At 35.6% G+C, this 16,824-nt stretch overlaps 1 protein-coding gene and 1 pseudogene across 1 annotated transcript; one reads left to right on the forward strand and one right to left on the reverse strand.

Annotated features, from left to right (window-relative positions):
- Positions 1 to 1,520: 1,520 nt before the first annotated feature.
- On the reverse strand, positions 1,521 to 2,408 carry LOC148933510 (uncharacterized; annotated as a pseudogene).
- Positions 2,409 to 6,010: 3,602 nt separating this feature from the next.
- LOC125185298 (Polynucleotidyl transferase, ribonuclease H-like superfamily protein) lies at positions 6,011 to 13,294 on the forward strand. Its single transcript, XM_048081812.2, has 11 exons — positions 6,011 to 6,124; positions 7,021 to 7,160; positions 8,499 to 9,180; positions 9,316 to 9,400; positions 9,708 to 9,795; positions 10,093 to 10,277; positions 10,466 to 10,598; positions 11,982 to 12,118; positions 12,220 to 12,294; positions 12,720 to 12,839; positions 13,002 to 13,294. Coding segments are annotated over exons 1-11 (1,725 nt in total). The 5' UTR covers positions 6,011 to 6,122; the 3' UTR covers positions 13,080 to 13,294.
- The last annotated feature ends 3,530 nt before the right edge of the window (positions 13,295 to 16,824 follow it).

Here is a 16,824-nt window from a genome sequence, read left to right on the forward strand (position 1 = left end):
TTTGGTCGGAGTTTGTGTCGGATGCTTGGATCCGGAGTGGATTTAGCATCCGAGGTTGAATCTGAACAGGGGAATCAAGTTGTGCATTGATTTCGAACTCTTTTGCTCTCTTTTCATTTTACTCCGTCTAGTAGCCGTAGATCTGCTTAGTTTTTAATTGTTCTTCGTTAAATTGCTTTAAATTCAGTCTGTTTCATTTCCGATTCACGTTCTATCTATGTTTCTACTGAATTTTTATGCAAATAGATTGGAGAAGATGATGTCGCTGTTAGTTAGTACTTTAGTTAGTTGTTTTCCAGCTTTTCATCCGTACTTTACCTTTTCAGCAAATGGTCCCCACCGTCAGTTTATTTCCCAGGTCTAGGTAATTTTAGGAAATAGTTTCTTAGATCTAGTGATTGTCTCATTTTCTGATTTTCATGCATAATTTCTGTTCTGCCTAGATCTTGTTGTTAGCGTAGCAGATTTCACTCCAAGTTAGTTTAATTTCCTCAACCCAAAAATGCGTGGCAGCAGCCAACCCAAAAATAGTCCCGAATCCTTAAGCATGCTTTATTACGCATTCATCTCTGTGGGATCGATCCCTACTTCCCTGTGCTAATTTTAGTATACGTGGTTGAGGGTTTTTGAAGCGATATTCTGTGTGTCCGACGACTGAGATCTTCCAACGACCTTGTGATCTAGTGGATTCGCTTGACCTAGGAGACTTGTTATTCCTTTCTGTGCACACAGTACTTAGTAAATAGCAGGCTTCACATTCAAAACATTTTGATCTCTGTATTGCAACGCACAAGATAGTGGATCAATTATACCCAACAAATGTTTCATCAACATCATGAGAAACACAAAATCAAAGCTTTCCATCTTTTGAAGCAACCCTTTAGATTTGCCACTTGTTTCTTGATCAACCCCATCTTCAAATATTGTTTCAACTTTCAAGTACTGTGACTATCGAGGGCCACATAGATGCAAGACGAGTTAGAGTAATATAATGAGATCCCCATCGAGTGTCACCCGGTCTATGCAAATAAGTTTCTTGATTTAGACCTTTACCTGAAGTGATTTTCCCTTTCTTAATCCTTTCAACCATTCTTTCATATTCAATTTGTTGGAGTTTTATCTTCCCTTTTGCAAGAAGATCCACATACTGTAACAATCGGGCTAAGATATCCGAAAAAGTCAGAGGCATGTCGATTTGCCTTACATACCGCCACGAATACCAATTGAAGCTGATGGGCAAAACAATGGACATACCATACCGATGGATTTTCTTTTAAAATAAGTGCTTTAAGTCCATTAAATTCACCCCTCATATTTGAAGCCACATCATATCCCTGACCTCTCAATCTTGACAAAGATAATTCCAACTTTGAAAATACATTATCAATTGTCATTTTCAAGCATCTTGATGAAGTCTCTTTAACATGAACTAAAGCTAAAAATCTTTCAATTATCTCTCCATTTTTGTTCACGTATATAATAACAATAGCCATTTGCTCCTTCACTGAGCAATCTCGAGACTAATCAACCATTATGAAAAATAATTCATCACCAAGTTCCTTCATTATTTCAACCGTAGTTTCAACTGCACACGCATTAATCATTTCTTTTTGAATTGATGGAGCAATCATTTGATTATTTCCGGAAGCATTCTTCAATACAACTTGACCAACTTCAGCATTCCTTAAACTATACCAATATAATAACTCCAGAAAGTTGCCCCTATTTGAAGAAGTTGATGTCTCATCATGCCCTCTAAAAGCCAAACCTTGATTCAAAAGGAATCGAATAACATCAAGAGTTGCAGTCAAACAAATCCTATATTCCTTCTCTTGTTCTGAACCAACTCTACTAACAATATAAGTCACACTCTGCTTTTTTGATTTACAAAATTTTCATATTCAATTCTAGCTTTGTGGTGTGCACTACCCGTTGACCCAACATGAGCTCTAAATCTTTCATTAGCCTTCTTCCAATTAGAGAAACCACCACTAACAAATGCTTCATCTCCTGGTGCTAAATAACCACGCTTGAAAAGAAAACACCAAAAACAATACGCAACATCTGTTGTCGTACTATATTCAAGCCAATATAATCTTTATACCAAACATCCCTAAAACCTCTCTTATCTTTCCCATATTGTTTTTTTTTTGGAAAGTCATGGCCTTTTGGTTGGCAAGGACCTTTGGCAACATATTCTCTACAAATTCGATCATGAATATCACATCAAAACTATATATATGGTCTCGTAATTCGGGGCCAGCTTTAATTTTCTCTTGATCAATTTCAATCTCGTCCGGATTATTTTCAGCTACCACGTGATTTTCCAATTGTTGTGGTTCTTGCTCAACATTAGCACTTGAAGAACCGATTGAAACACAAGGTCTTTTCTTCAGAAATTTATACATTAACCTAAAAACAATGTAATACAAATTTAAAATTTATATTTAATCAATTATCATATACTATGAAACTTTCTAATCTAATCTCGGATAAGATAAACAAAATCAATGAATATTCAAAAGCAATTATACAAAGCTGCAAAGATAATTGCTATATCTACTTAAATTAGAGAATATAATAATTATTGTAATGTGAATTGTAAAAACATTAAAAAATACAAATAATAGTACCAACTTAAACTTGAATGATGATTTTAAATACCTCAATAATAAGTCATATGATACAAGAAACTCTCAAAAAATATTGTTGACGCCAATTGCTAAGAAATTCCTTTGAAATTCTATTCGTAGCACAAAACCCCTAAAGCATAAAGTTTGAAATTCTCTTCGATATAAATTTTGAGTAGAGAATGAAAGGTTTTTCTTTTCTTGTTATAAAATTCGCCCAAGTGTGTACCGTAGGTTAGCAACCTTTTGCATTCTCTATATTTAAATAGGTTAAAATTATTGGAAGTTGGATTTATTTATTTATGGTATCAATTAATACAAGGCCAGCCCATTTGTAAGGCCCAAGAATTAAAATATTGGAATTTGCGTCTTCTTCTTCTCGGCAGAGGCGGCGACATGTTAGCTGCCATTGCTGCCTAGGGCAGAACTTCGGCGGCGTGGGGTCGGCAGCTGAGGAAGGGTATTATCCGGCTATTCTTCGGGAACAACGGTGGGGTCGGCCGACCCCCCTCTCCCCGACCCCACCTAGATCCGCCGATGCTTATACCTACAGCCACAAACAAAAGTTTGATACTTGGAATTACGATACTAGGTTTCGTCACTCCACAGAACCATGTTGTCCCATGGTATGCTCACATATCATTTGTTTCCTCAGGGATATGCATGAGGTAGAAGCCTTCTCATCATCTTTGCAAGTCGTACCCCATAAAAAGGTCCAGCTTCTCACACTCCTTCACAACTATGTCGATCGCATTAAATTTTTGCTCATATCCAAACCTGGGATGGTGCATAGCAGTTTTGAAACCTCGGTTCGCTTAGCACTTAGGTCGAAGTTATACCTGATGGGGGTTGATAAAGTATCGAGGTGCTGGTTTGTGTCATTGTTCATCTCTATAATCGCTTCTAAGATTAGCTCTAATGCAGCCTTTGACTTTCTTTTCCGATTGGATTTGTTCAAGGCAATCGGGCTTTTGTAAGAGCTTTCAGCTCTAGTATCTGGGTTGAGTTGAGGTTTTCTTGGATCTCTTCTTGGGTGTACAGATTGTCTACATTGTACGCATCTGGAGGAGACTCTTGAGTGGAAGAAAGGACAACACCCATCTTGGGATAAGCTTGGGACCTCACCCCGCAATCTGGCTACACGATCCTTCCCGTATACATAGTCCTCGTATTATGGCCAAGCCTTGTACCTCAGGTAGAGTGCATTAGAGTCAACCTGCATGGCGAAAACAATAAATCTTCAAACTAACAGAGACAATGGTGCAAACCAATATGTAGAATAGCTGGAGAGATGGAACGAAGTAAACCTTCACAATTTGGGCATACTGCTCGTCATTGCATTATATCTTCCGGTTGCCGTTTGAGTTGAACCCAACGCTGCTACAGTCAAGTATCAGAAACAATGAACGGTAGCATCTCTTCCAAGTGTTAATATTGGAGACATATGAGGCTGGGCTTTCATGTAGCCAGCCAGGAGTACTGATTCACAAATGCTTCAACACGAGTGAGGTAACCGCCTTAGAAGCCATTATCGGATTTCCAACGGTTAGTCACAAGGTCCTTCAGCTCTAGTATGGGGACTTCATCCTCACGTGGAGATCAAGAGCGTCTTGACCTGTAACCCTTCACTCCACCAAAACGACCACCAACACCAACACCTGAACGGTGACGACGTGCACGTCAATATGTTACTAACAAGTTGCACGGTAATTGCAGGACATATTCTTACCATCCATGTTGTGGCTTTTCTCTTCTGACATTCTTTGAGAGTCGAAGTCAGACATTGTTCACACAACATAATTGGATTTTCAGACTACAATATCATAAAAAAAAAAATACAAAGATTGCCACAAAGAAGTGTCGTGAGAGGGAGAACAATATAACAAATGCTCGACACCAAATCATGCCCGAAAAGTCATTCATTGGAGAACATGAACACCTCACAATGTCTTTACAACCATAATAAGCGACACCCGAGCCTGCTTCTACTAATTAAGTAATATATGAATACAACACACAACATGAAATCGGACGCTCAGTTAACCACAAAAATCTAGCGATGGAGAGAATTAGTAAGCCCACTTACCTCGACCGTGTGCCTTGAAAAAGACCTCCGCCGATGTCCTCACCGTTAACGTGTTTCCACGCGAGAGGTGTTCCCTTGGTGTGGTTCGCAGGTTCCTTTTTCAAATCCATAAGGGAACGCGGGAGTAAAATTTTAGAGGAAGAGGAAAAAATATAAATGCCAATTTGTAAAGGGCATGTTGGGAATTAAAACATTATATTAAGAATAATAGTGTCATTTAAACACACAAAACATACATTACAAGCAACGTACCAAAACATTTATGTAGCCGAAATAAACTAACTTTAGTCAACAAATCAAACACAATTATGTAAAATTCACTAACATAAACATTAAGCTAGCATTACATCTTTTGAAAAATATTTATGAGCTTCATTGAAAATCAAACACAACCCTAATATCCGATTACATCTAAATTTGTGGAATTTTCTTTTATCTATTTTAAACCTTTTTTCACTTTCCTATTTCGTACGGGAATAACTATTTTTTATTTATTTCATCAATTAGTTTTTCAACTCTTAAAAAAATAGATTGTCAGTTTATTACAAATTATTATCTATTAATTATTTTAATTTTATTTTATAGAATTGAAAATAATAATTCTTACTATTCACAATGCAAAATTAATTAAGAGTAAGGATTGATGATAAAAAAATATTGAGATTTGGATAATCTAGTTTAATCAAGTTCAAATACTAACAATGGTATAAAATTTGGTTATTTTTTATATCAACACAAATTTCGAATTCTTTGGACCAAGTAATATTACTTTTTAACAATGAAACAAAATTGATTAGAAGAGGACATATGTTTATAATATTAATTTTTATAAATAATTTATTCGAATTTTATAAAATGTATAATCAGTAATACAGATTCAACAATGTTATGATCAAAATACGAATATATGCATTTTCTTATGTTAATTTTATTTAATTAATAATTTAAAAGTTATACCATGATTATATGGGTGTAACACAAGAGTTTTTATTAATTTTCGATTGAATAAGTCAAAGTAGGTTTCAAACTATAATTCCAATTAAATAGCAGTAGGTGTATGTTTTAATCCGTTTTTCTATCTCGGTTTTCGAATTTCCTCCGTCCTAAAATTAGCAGCTACCCCAGAATTAATTCTTATCTAAAATAAAATAAACTCTTCACCCAAAATCACACCGCCCCCTCTACCGATAAGTCCAAAACGGTGCGTGCGACTTCAACGGCGGTCGTCCGTACGGCAAGCTTGGCGCGCAGCGCGGTTGGTCCGCGCGTTTCCCCCCTTTTGCTTTACGATTTTCCGGAAACTTGAATGCTATGTCTATCAAAGTAGCAAATGTGTTTCAGTGCTGAAACACAACCTGAAAAACGAATTACTATATTCACATGCGAGAGAAAAATAATTTAGTGAGATGTTCGATTTCAAAATTCACCACATTCTGCATGCTGTTACTAAACTTGCTGCTTGCTTTAACTTCTGGCTGACGCACTTGCATTGAGTTCCATGCTATCGTTTGTTTATGTATTCATCGATATTATCGATTGTTTCGTTTGGTTTCGTGTATCCAAGGGAACTGGTTCGTACGGTCTCTACTGTTTGTGTTGGTTAGGGTTGGTGGAATATAGTTTGATTTTGTGTATTTTGATGGCTACAAAATGATAGAGGAAAGAGAGAAAAACTGAGTGAAGTTGAGTGTTCGCTACTCCTTATGCCATCATTTTGGGGCCTGATTTTTGAAATTAACATGTATTATATTGTGCCATATATTGATAACCTTAAACAATCCGATCACACATTGGTATAATTCTCCTATGTAGGTCCCAAATAGATTGTTGAAGCCTTATAACAGTCTATAAGATTTGGCTGCATAACATTCTTCACCGTTTTTGTGATGAATAGTCAAATTGTCCATATATGCTTTGACTATATCTATTCCGCTTTATTCTGTCTTTCTTCCTAGTTTGAGCATCTTCACTGCTGTTTGCTTTTATATTGATTACCCCTGTCATTCACTTGCACCTACCGATCCCTAATGTGTAACCTGTAAGGTGCAGTGAATACACAGCTGCACACTAAATTCAAATAGTCATTGCTTGTATCTGATTTGAAGTTGCATTTGACCAGAGTAGTTTTTATGAATAACACTATCTTAACCTGAAGTTCTTGATCTATTAAATTTGTGAATCTAGTCTCAATTAATGGAAATATGATAGATGATCATTCTCCTGTTGTCTATTCACTATTACTAGCAAAACATATCTATACTATTATTGTTTAGCCATTTAACATGCCTTTTTCATTTCATGCAGGCTTTTCATTCCTTTACTCATGGGAATGGACGAAAAACCAATACACATGCAAACCTCAATATCGAAGCATGCTTTTTTTGATCTCTCTCATGTTTCTCCATTGGTTTTCTTGTATCTCCTTAAAGAATGTTATTCTTATGGTAGGTCCTAAATTCTATCATTGTTCATATCCAAATTCTATGAGTATGCTTATGCCATAGGGCATATATTTTTTGGTCTTTGGCTATACAGACTGCGTCATTATGTGATCAATTTGAACTATGGCATAAACAAGGACTGGAATATTCTGGACTTCTGGTCTTATAGATTTGTAAGAAAATCAAACTTTGGAGTTTGGAGCCTTCTCGTCTGGCTTTTGAATATGGAACTTTGTTTTGTCTCTATACTTTGTGGACTGATTATCTTGTCTTTCTCAGAGTTCATTCTATTTTGTCTCAAATTGATTGTATGATCATTGTTATTTGTTCCTATTCATTTTCTTTTCGGTAATTAATTGGCTTTTGATTAGTTGGTCATGTTTCATTTGAGCTATAAGATTATTTCAATTTCAACTTAAAAGCTTAGCATTTTATCAACTGCTCTTTTTTTACGTTCTCAAAGTAGCGATGCAAAAAGCATATGAGGAGAGTTGGATGAACCTAATTTGTCCTGAAAAAAAGTAAAAGACGTGAGACTTTAAACTTATGGCGCAAATTATTCCTTGGTTGTAAATTTAACATGGGAAAAGGGGGGGATGAGAAAATTCTCTCTCTTTAGATTCCTCCTTTCCCCCTTCATTTTCTAGAAAAAAGAATTTAACCCTTATTCCTCCTCATGAGGTGTGATAATATTATTCTTATAATTGGAGTAAATATTATCCTTCGTTGGAGTGAAAAGGATGAATAAGAAAGGGCAAATGCACCCTTAATAGTTAAAGTTTTCCTTATTTTTAATATAGTTATTTATTGATGTCAAGAAATGATAGTATCTTTGTCTGAGATAAATAGGTGGTGGTACCTCAAAATTCTTGATATCTTTACACTATTATTATTATTATTGTGTTACTACGTAGTACTCCCTCCGTCCACGAAAAATAGTCTCATTTTGCCATTTTGGGATTTCCACAAAAAATAGTCTCATTTTTTAAAATGGATAGTTTCGCTCTCATACTTTACCCACTTTTTCTCTCTCTTCCATACTTAACTTACTTTTTCTCCATATCTCTCTTACTTTTCCTACTTCTTCTCCTTCTCTCTTACTTTACTAATTTCTCATTAACACCCGTGCCATTCACAAATGGGACTATTTTTTGTGGACGGAAGGAGTACTACATTTTACACATACTGATATTGCATATGCTTCAGAATCATGCATTTGAAATGGCATGAAGATTATTCACTAATTCAAGCTTGGATGTGGTTCATCTTTACCCAACACATTTGAGTGTGTATTTACTCGGGGTTAATTTCTATGTATGAAGAATAAATTAATTTTGACAGGAACTTGCAAAGCAACCACGAAGTTCCGTGCATTACAACAACAACTGTGTCTAGTTTTACTCAACAATTGCCAAATTGGACCAGCTACTTGGATTGCTCACTGCCTCTGCATGCTGCCCATGTTCCAACCATACTGTGAAGGCTTCAGCCATTTGGTAATATCTGCTCTTTGTCGTTTCTTAAAAACGGGCAGCAATGATGAAGATGTAGTGGAAGCAAAAGAGTGTGCTGCCAAGTTATTCCTGGACATTGTCAATGGCACTCTGGGACATGACAATGGAGTCCTCATCAAGATTATTAAAGTTTTTCAAGTCAATTTAACAGATATTGATAATGTGATGTATGAGGTATCAATGAAGAGCAAATCCAAAGCTGATTCAGCAAAAGAAGTGGTTGAACAATATGTTTGCAAGATGGTGGAATGCCAATCTTATATGACTGCTGTTGATCTGTTAATACACTTCTCCATCCGTGATTCTGGAGAGTCATATTTATCGAAAATGATGGGGTGCCGACAAATGAAAGCAGCAGAGAAGTGGGCAACATATTTGGGTAAGCCAATGCTATGTTTGCTCGTCCAGGAATATGTAGACCAGAAATTGTTACAGCCTGCATATGATATTATAAAGAAAAACAATTTGCGCCAGGAATTCCCTGAATTGTATCATCAGAGTAAAGAAAGGTGAGAAGCTTTTGTTTATTGCTCTGTGTCCTTTACTGTTATCTAATACTATTCACCATTTTAAATTAATGGGTTCCAACTTTCAAGTACCCAATTAGAATCTTGCTAGAATAGCCATTTTTTACATGATTGCAGCTCACTTAAGAAGCTAGCAGAAAAAGGTGTCTGGGAGATAGCAGAAGTGAGAGCTACTGGTGACAGAAAACTTCTTGAATATTTGGTATGTGCAAGGTGTCCAAATTATTCTATGGACTTTGTTGAATTTTTTTTTCTTATCTGCTCTAGATGCATATCCCTTTGTTTTTGTAGTCGTATGATACTTTGTCTAAACTATTTCCTCGTATATATTTTGAGTTCACATATATACCTTTTCAAAATCAGTGAAACAAGAAAGGGAGAAGTAAACACATCGTGCTTTTCAATAAGGATATTAAAGTTTTGATTCACTTCTCAATTTGGCTATAGTGGTATAAAAATAAAAGAACAAATTAAATGAAGGGATGATTTATTTAAGTTGTGTATACTAGGTCTATTTAGCAATGGAAGCTGGCTATTTTGAAAAGGTTGAAGAACTTTGTGAACGCTATTCCATCAAAGGTTTCTCTAATTCTGAAGGTATGCTACAAGAAACATCCACATGTGTTATATTACAATGATGTTCATTGAGTCTCAGTTAAGTTATGAGGAAGACCAAATGTTTCTGGGAAGGGTAGACGTTGTTTCTTGGAGAAAACAAACACCACTTCTGTATTTTTGAAAAATCAGTAGTTCTTTTTTTTTGGAGAAAACACACACCACTTCTGCATTTTTGAAAAATCAATAAGTTTTTTTTCTCCTCTACTGACTGATAAGTCTCTTGCGTATATTAGTCATTTATCTTTGTTGTCTAATTATGAGTTACGACTTTTACAGAGCCAGAGTCAAATCTTCCGCACCGTCACTATTTAAATCTTCATGAGTTATGTATTGAGGATGTTTTGTGGGTTGATGAAGTCAATAGTCTGCGAGAGGCAATAAACTACTTTAAGAATTGCAAAGTTGTTGGTGTTGACTGTGAATGGAAACCTAATTATGAAAAGGGTAGCAGACCCAGTAAGGTAACTTAGCTTTTCCATAATCATCACATGGTGCAAGGTGAATTTTTCTACCTTTTTTCCTCTCTAAAAAAATTGCAAAAAATAGTTTCTTTCTTGTATTACTGGTCAAGATATCCATCATCTTTGAGCACCTTCCTGCTGACAAGATTCCTTTGGTGTATCTGCTTATTTGTTATCAAATACTGCAGGTCTCCATCATGCAAATTGCATCCGAGAAGAAGGTTTATATACTTGACCTTATCAAGCTGTATGCGGATGTTCCGAGTATTCTGGATGAGTGCCTTGGCTGCTTATTTCACTCTTCAAGCATTTTAAAACTTGGTAAATAGTAAAGTTTTTATGCTTTAATTAAAATCTTGAGCACTGAAATGCAAATTGGTTTTGAAGTAACACGACATAATTATGAAGTTGCATGGAATTAAAAAACAATCTGCAATAGTAATGTAATAAGACTAGGTGAGCTGTGAGGAAAACACCACATTTTCTTTTTTGATGTCTCCTAACCAGCTGCTACACCCTGAACCAGTCATCTTGAAAAGTTCCCTAAGGCTATTTTGAATTTGATATGTGGCTAAGAGTTTGTAAGTCTGTTGAGTGTATATACACAAGATTCCCACAGATTTCCATTTGACATGTGGCTGAAAATGGACCTCTACCTATGTCATGACTCATGAGTCATTACATCTACCAATTGATGTGTACTTTCTCTTGTAGTACTAGGTTAGACTAGGATCTATTCTGCCTTTGGCCTAGGAATTTGAATGTAATTTTCTTAATGTTGTGACATAGAGCTAGGCTGTTTGCAATTCCAATAGCAGTTATTTTATCACAAATAAGCACTACAATGTATCTCCTAGGTATAACATATACTGCCAATGGGAATACCTGTACAATTTGGATACTGCATAATATTTGTTTGGATGCCCATGTCTAGAGAACATCGCTCCTTTGCCTGGATAAGGCTTTAGATGAGTTGGGATAAGATCTACTGCATTTACCCTACAAAAGATGTGAATCCAATTAAGTAGTTCTTGCATCAGTGCACAGACTCAGCTTGAGTTTCTCCTGTCACCCGGTCGTCAAAACTTGGATTATTTGCTGCAGCATTTTTCTTGTATTGCTTATTTTTTTCTTGCCAGAACTAACATCTACACAGATCTAGGCTAAAAACTATCTTCCACCATCTAAATCATAGAAATTGTTGGAATCTATGTATGGATAAGAGGGGGTCAATGGTTTAGGTTCAGCCAGGAAAAAGAGAGCAGTGTAGCTTTGCATATTGATAAGTTGGCTGAATTCACAGTCGATAATTTTTCTAAATGAATAATTTCAGATATCTCAAAGAGACAGATAACTGCAGGATTGATGTGACTATTCATTTGTGCAACTAGAATCAAGAAAAAATAAGATAGATAAGGTGGAAATTTTTTCAGGGATCTAGTTCAGTAAATACAGGACACGTAATTAATCAGAACAGTAGAAATATCTTCATATCTTAGCATATTTGCTAATTCCAATTGCATTATTTGATTTATCTTGGTGACACTTGTATGCCACTTTGGTTTATTTGTCTGTGTTTTTGACTTGCATGCAACAATGCAACATGTAACTATTTTATTGCTCTCCATTTTTGTAGGCCTTTCCGCGTTGACTAGTGTGGATAAGATAAAATTAAAAATACTGACTGCATTTTTGAAACTGCAGGCTACAATTTCCAATGTGATGTTAGGCAGCTTGCACTTTCATATCGAGATTTAAATTGTTTCAAACACTTTGAGATGCTTCTTGATATTCAAAATGTTTTCAGAGAGCCAAAGGGTGGTCTTTCTGGCCTGGCTGAGGTAACTTTAACCAGCCAGAGATATTTTATCAAATGTATTGAGCTGCCATCATAGTCAAGGGACCTAATTTTCCTCTGCTATTATGATGTTGGCCTAAACAGAAAATTTTGGGCATCGGTCTGAATAAAACAAGACGAAATAGCAATTGGGAGCAACGACCTCTGAGTCATTATCAGGTGGGTGCTTCTGTGTATGATAATTTGAATTTGGCTTTATCTTGTCATCTTAACAGCTTTTTTGGCATAATGTCAACACAAACTGTTTCCAAGGTATAGAACTAAGTGAGAAGATGAAGATAGTACTAATTTTTACTTTTGAACTACATAATTCCACCGAAAATATATAAAACTAAGATACAATCTGATTATGCCTTTAGTACCTACAGTAATGCAAGGGGGCATATATTATTGATGTTTAACCTAGATAGATAGGCCAATCCATTGTTTACTAAGATAGAATCTTACAACTAATATTGTAGAGTACCACACATAAATTTGTGCAATGCTATTACTTGTTGTACTGAATATTTTCATTTTTTGTCAAAGAGTTGGTCGAATTAAGCCATGTATCCATCCCATATATTTATGGATTGTCATTGCAGCTAGATTATGCCGCTCTCGATGCTGCTGTTCTCCTCCACATATTTCGGCATGTAGGCAGACACTCCCAGCCTGTAGGCACCTCAGATGGAAATGCCAAGATAGAATGGAGATCACAAATTGTATGAATCTCTGTGTGTGTGTGTGTGTGTGTGTGTGTGTGTGTGTGTGTGTTAAAGCCAGTAGTTGTGAGAAAGGACTTGCACTTGGATTGTGACTATCATTAAAAGTTATTCGGAGTCTTTCTGTTTGCTCGCTTTTGATCCATCTTTCAATCTGAACAGATATCCCATATGGACAGCTCAAAATTACCCAGGAAGGATGTTAAAATTAGAAATGAGCCAGACACTCTGATGAACTGAACATGGAGGGTGAAGCAAACAACCATCAGGTATAGTCAGTCTTGTACAGAGCTAGTAAAGTAATTGACAGTTTAAGTTGGTATAAACTTGCCATGATGCAGAGAACTTTTTGCGAGAGGAATTGTAAAGTTTTCAACCTTTATGAGAAACAATAAACAAAAACATGACAAATTGATATGAGATTGAAGATCTAAATAGAAGGTCGAATTTCTGTATGCTCAAATATGAACCTTAATTATTTCAGTACTATTGTACTAATAATAAACGACAATGATGTGGCATATAAAAATCATGATTATGAAAGAAGCACTGATGTACGCATCAAACAATTTCATTGTCAAATGAAACAAAATGGTATATGCGATACAATATTTTCATGTAATCCCTCTATCCATAGAAACGTTTTGAAATGACACGAATTTTAATACAAAGTTGGTAAGGAGAGATAGAAAGAAAAATGTGTTAATGGAAAATGAATCTCATCTTTGAGAAAAAAACATTTTCTGAAATAGAAAGTTTCTATTTTTTTGGGATGGAGCGAGTATGATATGTCCATTTAGTTGTCTAGCCCTTAAAGATTAGGAGGGGGCATTAAACATGCAAGTTATGTGTCGCTCCTTCCAGATTTTCCTCTTTGAACCATATTTAAAGCACATTAACAAGAATCGTAAAATGTTCACACCAAATAATATAGACTTTATATCATTACAATAGATTCAAACCTTGCGGTCTACATCCACAGAAACAAGAAGATGATCTTATTATGATTCAAACAAACTACAAGGAAATAGAAAATATACACTAAGAATTACAAATTGAAACGCTCAATCTAATCTTAAGTTAAACTCACAATCAAATGAATCTTGGTTTTCCTCTTTCTCACAATCTTGGTTTTCCAGAGCTTATATCCCAACTCAAAGTTACAGCGTGTGTGATAAGAAACTAACTGTCATTCCAATGGCTAGTTTCCAATGGCCTTACCAATGACTCAGCTCATGCCTTTAGTTCATGGCCTTGAACTCGTGTTCATATGGGCATACATTTCAACAACACATGTGGATCTTTAGAAGTATTAGACTCCTATACATCACCTTGCCCCCGGGATGTGTGAATCTTCGAACTTGCCAACCTACACCTGGACATGCGGACCAACACTGGACCTGAACTCATGCACTTATGTCAGATCACTTGTGCACATTTGTAGGCATGTGCAGTCATGCATTTTTGTACTTCTATTACATTATTATGCTATCAAAGACGACGTAAAAAAAATTGTAAGTTGTATTGTGCCATAAACTTTGGACCAAACATGAAAATTATATAAATAATATTTTAATTTTACTATAATATATGTAAAACTATAAAATATTTCATGTGTACTAGTTTCATCTATTCCCTCCATCCACTAAAAATATGAACTTTGAAGAGAACAAGTTTTAATATACAATAGGTATAGTAAGAGAGATATAGAGAAAAAATAATTGAAATATTGTTAGTGGAGAAATGTCATACTATTATATTAGAGAGAGAGAGAGAGAAAAAGCTTACAATATATAAAATTCATAATTTTAAGAAACATACTAAAATGAAAATAGTTCATATTTTTAGGGAAATGATAGAGTAATACTCCCTCTGTATTAAAATAATATAAACATTTGAAACGACACGGATTTTAATGCACAATTGGTAAAGTAAGTGAGAAAAATTGGTAAATTAAGAGAGAGGAAAAGAAAAATGAGTAAAGTAAGAAAGATGAAGAGAAAAAATAGTGAAAATAAAGTTAGTGGATTGTGGGTCCATGTCATAAAATAGAAAGATTATAAAATTTCTATTTTTAAAGAACAACTCAAAATGAAAATAGTTGTTATTTTTAAAAAAGCGGAACGAGTATATAAGGAATCAATTGCACATAGAAGCGAGAGTCGCAAAATGGGCCTAGGCTGCTATCCAACATGATGCAATATCTACATTGGTGGGATGGTTTTTGCGGCGCTCATGCTTTGGATGCGTCTAGTGTGAGTATAATTATTTTCTTCTCCAAATTTATGCTAATACCAAATTTTCTAGTTTTATTCCAATTTTTAAAAGTTTGGGTGTGTGTTAAGAAGTGTTGTAGTAGTATTTATTTTTAATATAGTAATTTTAGATTTTAAAATCATAAACTTTTATTTCTAAAATCATGTAAAGTTTGAATATTTATTTATTTATATCTTACATATATTTCAGTTTACATAAGAATGTAAAACATAGTAATAAAAATAATGAAAGTATTGTATTGTGATTTATAAATGAATTTTGGGCTAATTATAGGCTAAAACTACTTGGTGAAAGCATAGTCAAAATTCTATTGGTTTAGAGCATCTATAAACTATAATGACGTACCTTAACTAGCTTGAGTCCGTCCTGCCGGGCGGGATGGTTAAGGGATACCGATGTGGGTGAATAGACCCAAAGAGCCTACTGGTATTGAGGCCCGTCCCCCCCATGTGGTATGTTGTGGTGGATTAGTGACGCCCACTTGCACCCCGCGAGTGGATGTCGTTTTGGCTGTTTTAAAATTTGATTACTTCCTCTGTCCCACAATAATTGTCATACTTCATTTTTACCATAAATGGTAAGTAGAGACACATTCAACTAACTCACTTCACTCATATTTTATTATAAAACTCGTGCCCACAATAAGAATGACAATTATTATGGGGCGGATGGAGTATATTTTTATTAAAGAAAAGCTAAAATCAATAATATTTTTTTCACTTTCTCAAATATTATCATTTTTTATTTTTTATCCTCAAATTAATCCCAAAATCATATGTAAATACCATATTCATCACATGATTTTATTTACACAAAAAACTACTCTTACTTATTTTTCTCTCTAAATTTTTTAATTTGTGTTCTAAAAATTAAATTATGTAATTTTTATTTTTAACAAGTGTGTAATGTAATTTTCATTTTTTATGGAAGTTTTATTAATAAAATCTTGTTTTATAAATTATATATTTAAATAAAAAAATGAAATAGTAAACCTTATGAATAATGAAGATAATGGATGATTAATGGGTGAATAATTGTATCTCTTAAGAGCATCCGCAATGGTCGGCTAGCGACCGGCTAGCCGATTCGTCGCGCTAGCCGATCGGCTAGCCGAACCATTGCAATCGGCCAGAGCGAAATCGGCTAGCTCTTCGGCGTGGGCTGGCCGATCGCTCGTTGCTGGCCGATCAGCTAGCCGCCATTGTGGCGGCCCGATCGGCCAGCGCCGTTTTTTGATTTTTTTTTTTTAAATCATATATAAACGCGATTTTCGTTTCATTTTCATTTGCACCACTTGTTTTAACGAGTTTTCTCTCTCTCTAACTTTTTGTACAAGAGCATCATCGAGAGATGAGTAACGCGGGTGGTAGCGGTAGTGGTAGTGGTGGGGATCCTGAGGAGTACGAACGGAGGATGAACGAGGCTATGGATGCCTACATGAACCGCGGGATGGAGCGGTATATGCGTATGGTGGAACAGCAGGCGATACCTCGCCCTCCACGAGTTGTCCACCACCGAGCAGTGATTGATCGGGATCACGTAGCTGCACATCAGCGGCTGTACGACGACTACTTTTCAGAGAACCCGCGGTTTCCCGCCAACATGTTCCGACGGCGTTTTAGAATGCGCAGGGAGTTGTTTATTCGCATCGTTGGCGCATTAGAGCGTCGATATCTGTGTTTCCGCTTCAGGCACAATGCGGCTGGCA

This window comes from Salvia hispanica, chromosome 1 (genome assembly GCF_029641045.1).
Source record: "Salvia hispanica isolate PSC_SH4W2 chromosome 1, Shi_PSC_v1, whole genome shotgun sequence".
In the NCBI taxonomy this organism is placed as follows: Eukaryota; Viridiplantae; Streptophyta; class Magnoliopsida; order Lamiales; family Lamiaceae; genus Salvia; species Salvia hispanica.

What these genes read in the sequence shown, in the direction of transcription:
- LOC125185298 (XM_048081812.2), top strand. An exon ending in GAAAACTTCTTGAATATTTG is followed by an intron (nt 9,401 to 9,707) that starts GTATGTGCAAGG and finishes TGTGTATACTAG; the next exon opens with GTCTATTTAGCAATGGAAGC. An exon ending in AGGGTAGCAGACCCAGTAAG is followed by an intron (nt 10,278 to 10,465) that starts GTAACTTAGCTT and finishes CAAATACTGCAG; the next exon opens with GTCTCCATCATGCAAATTGC.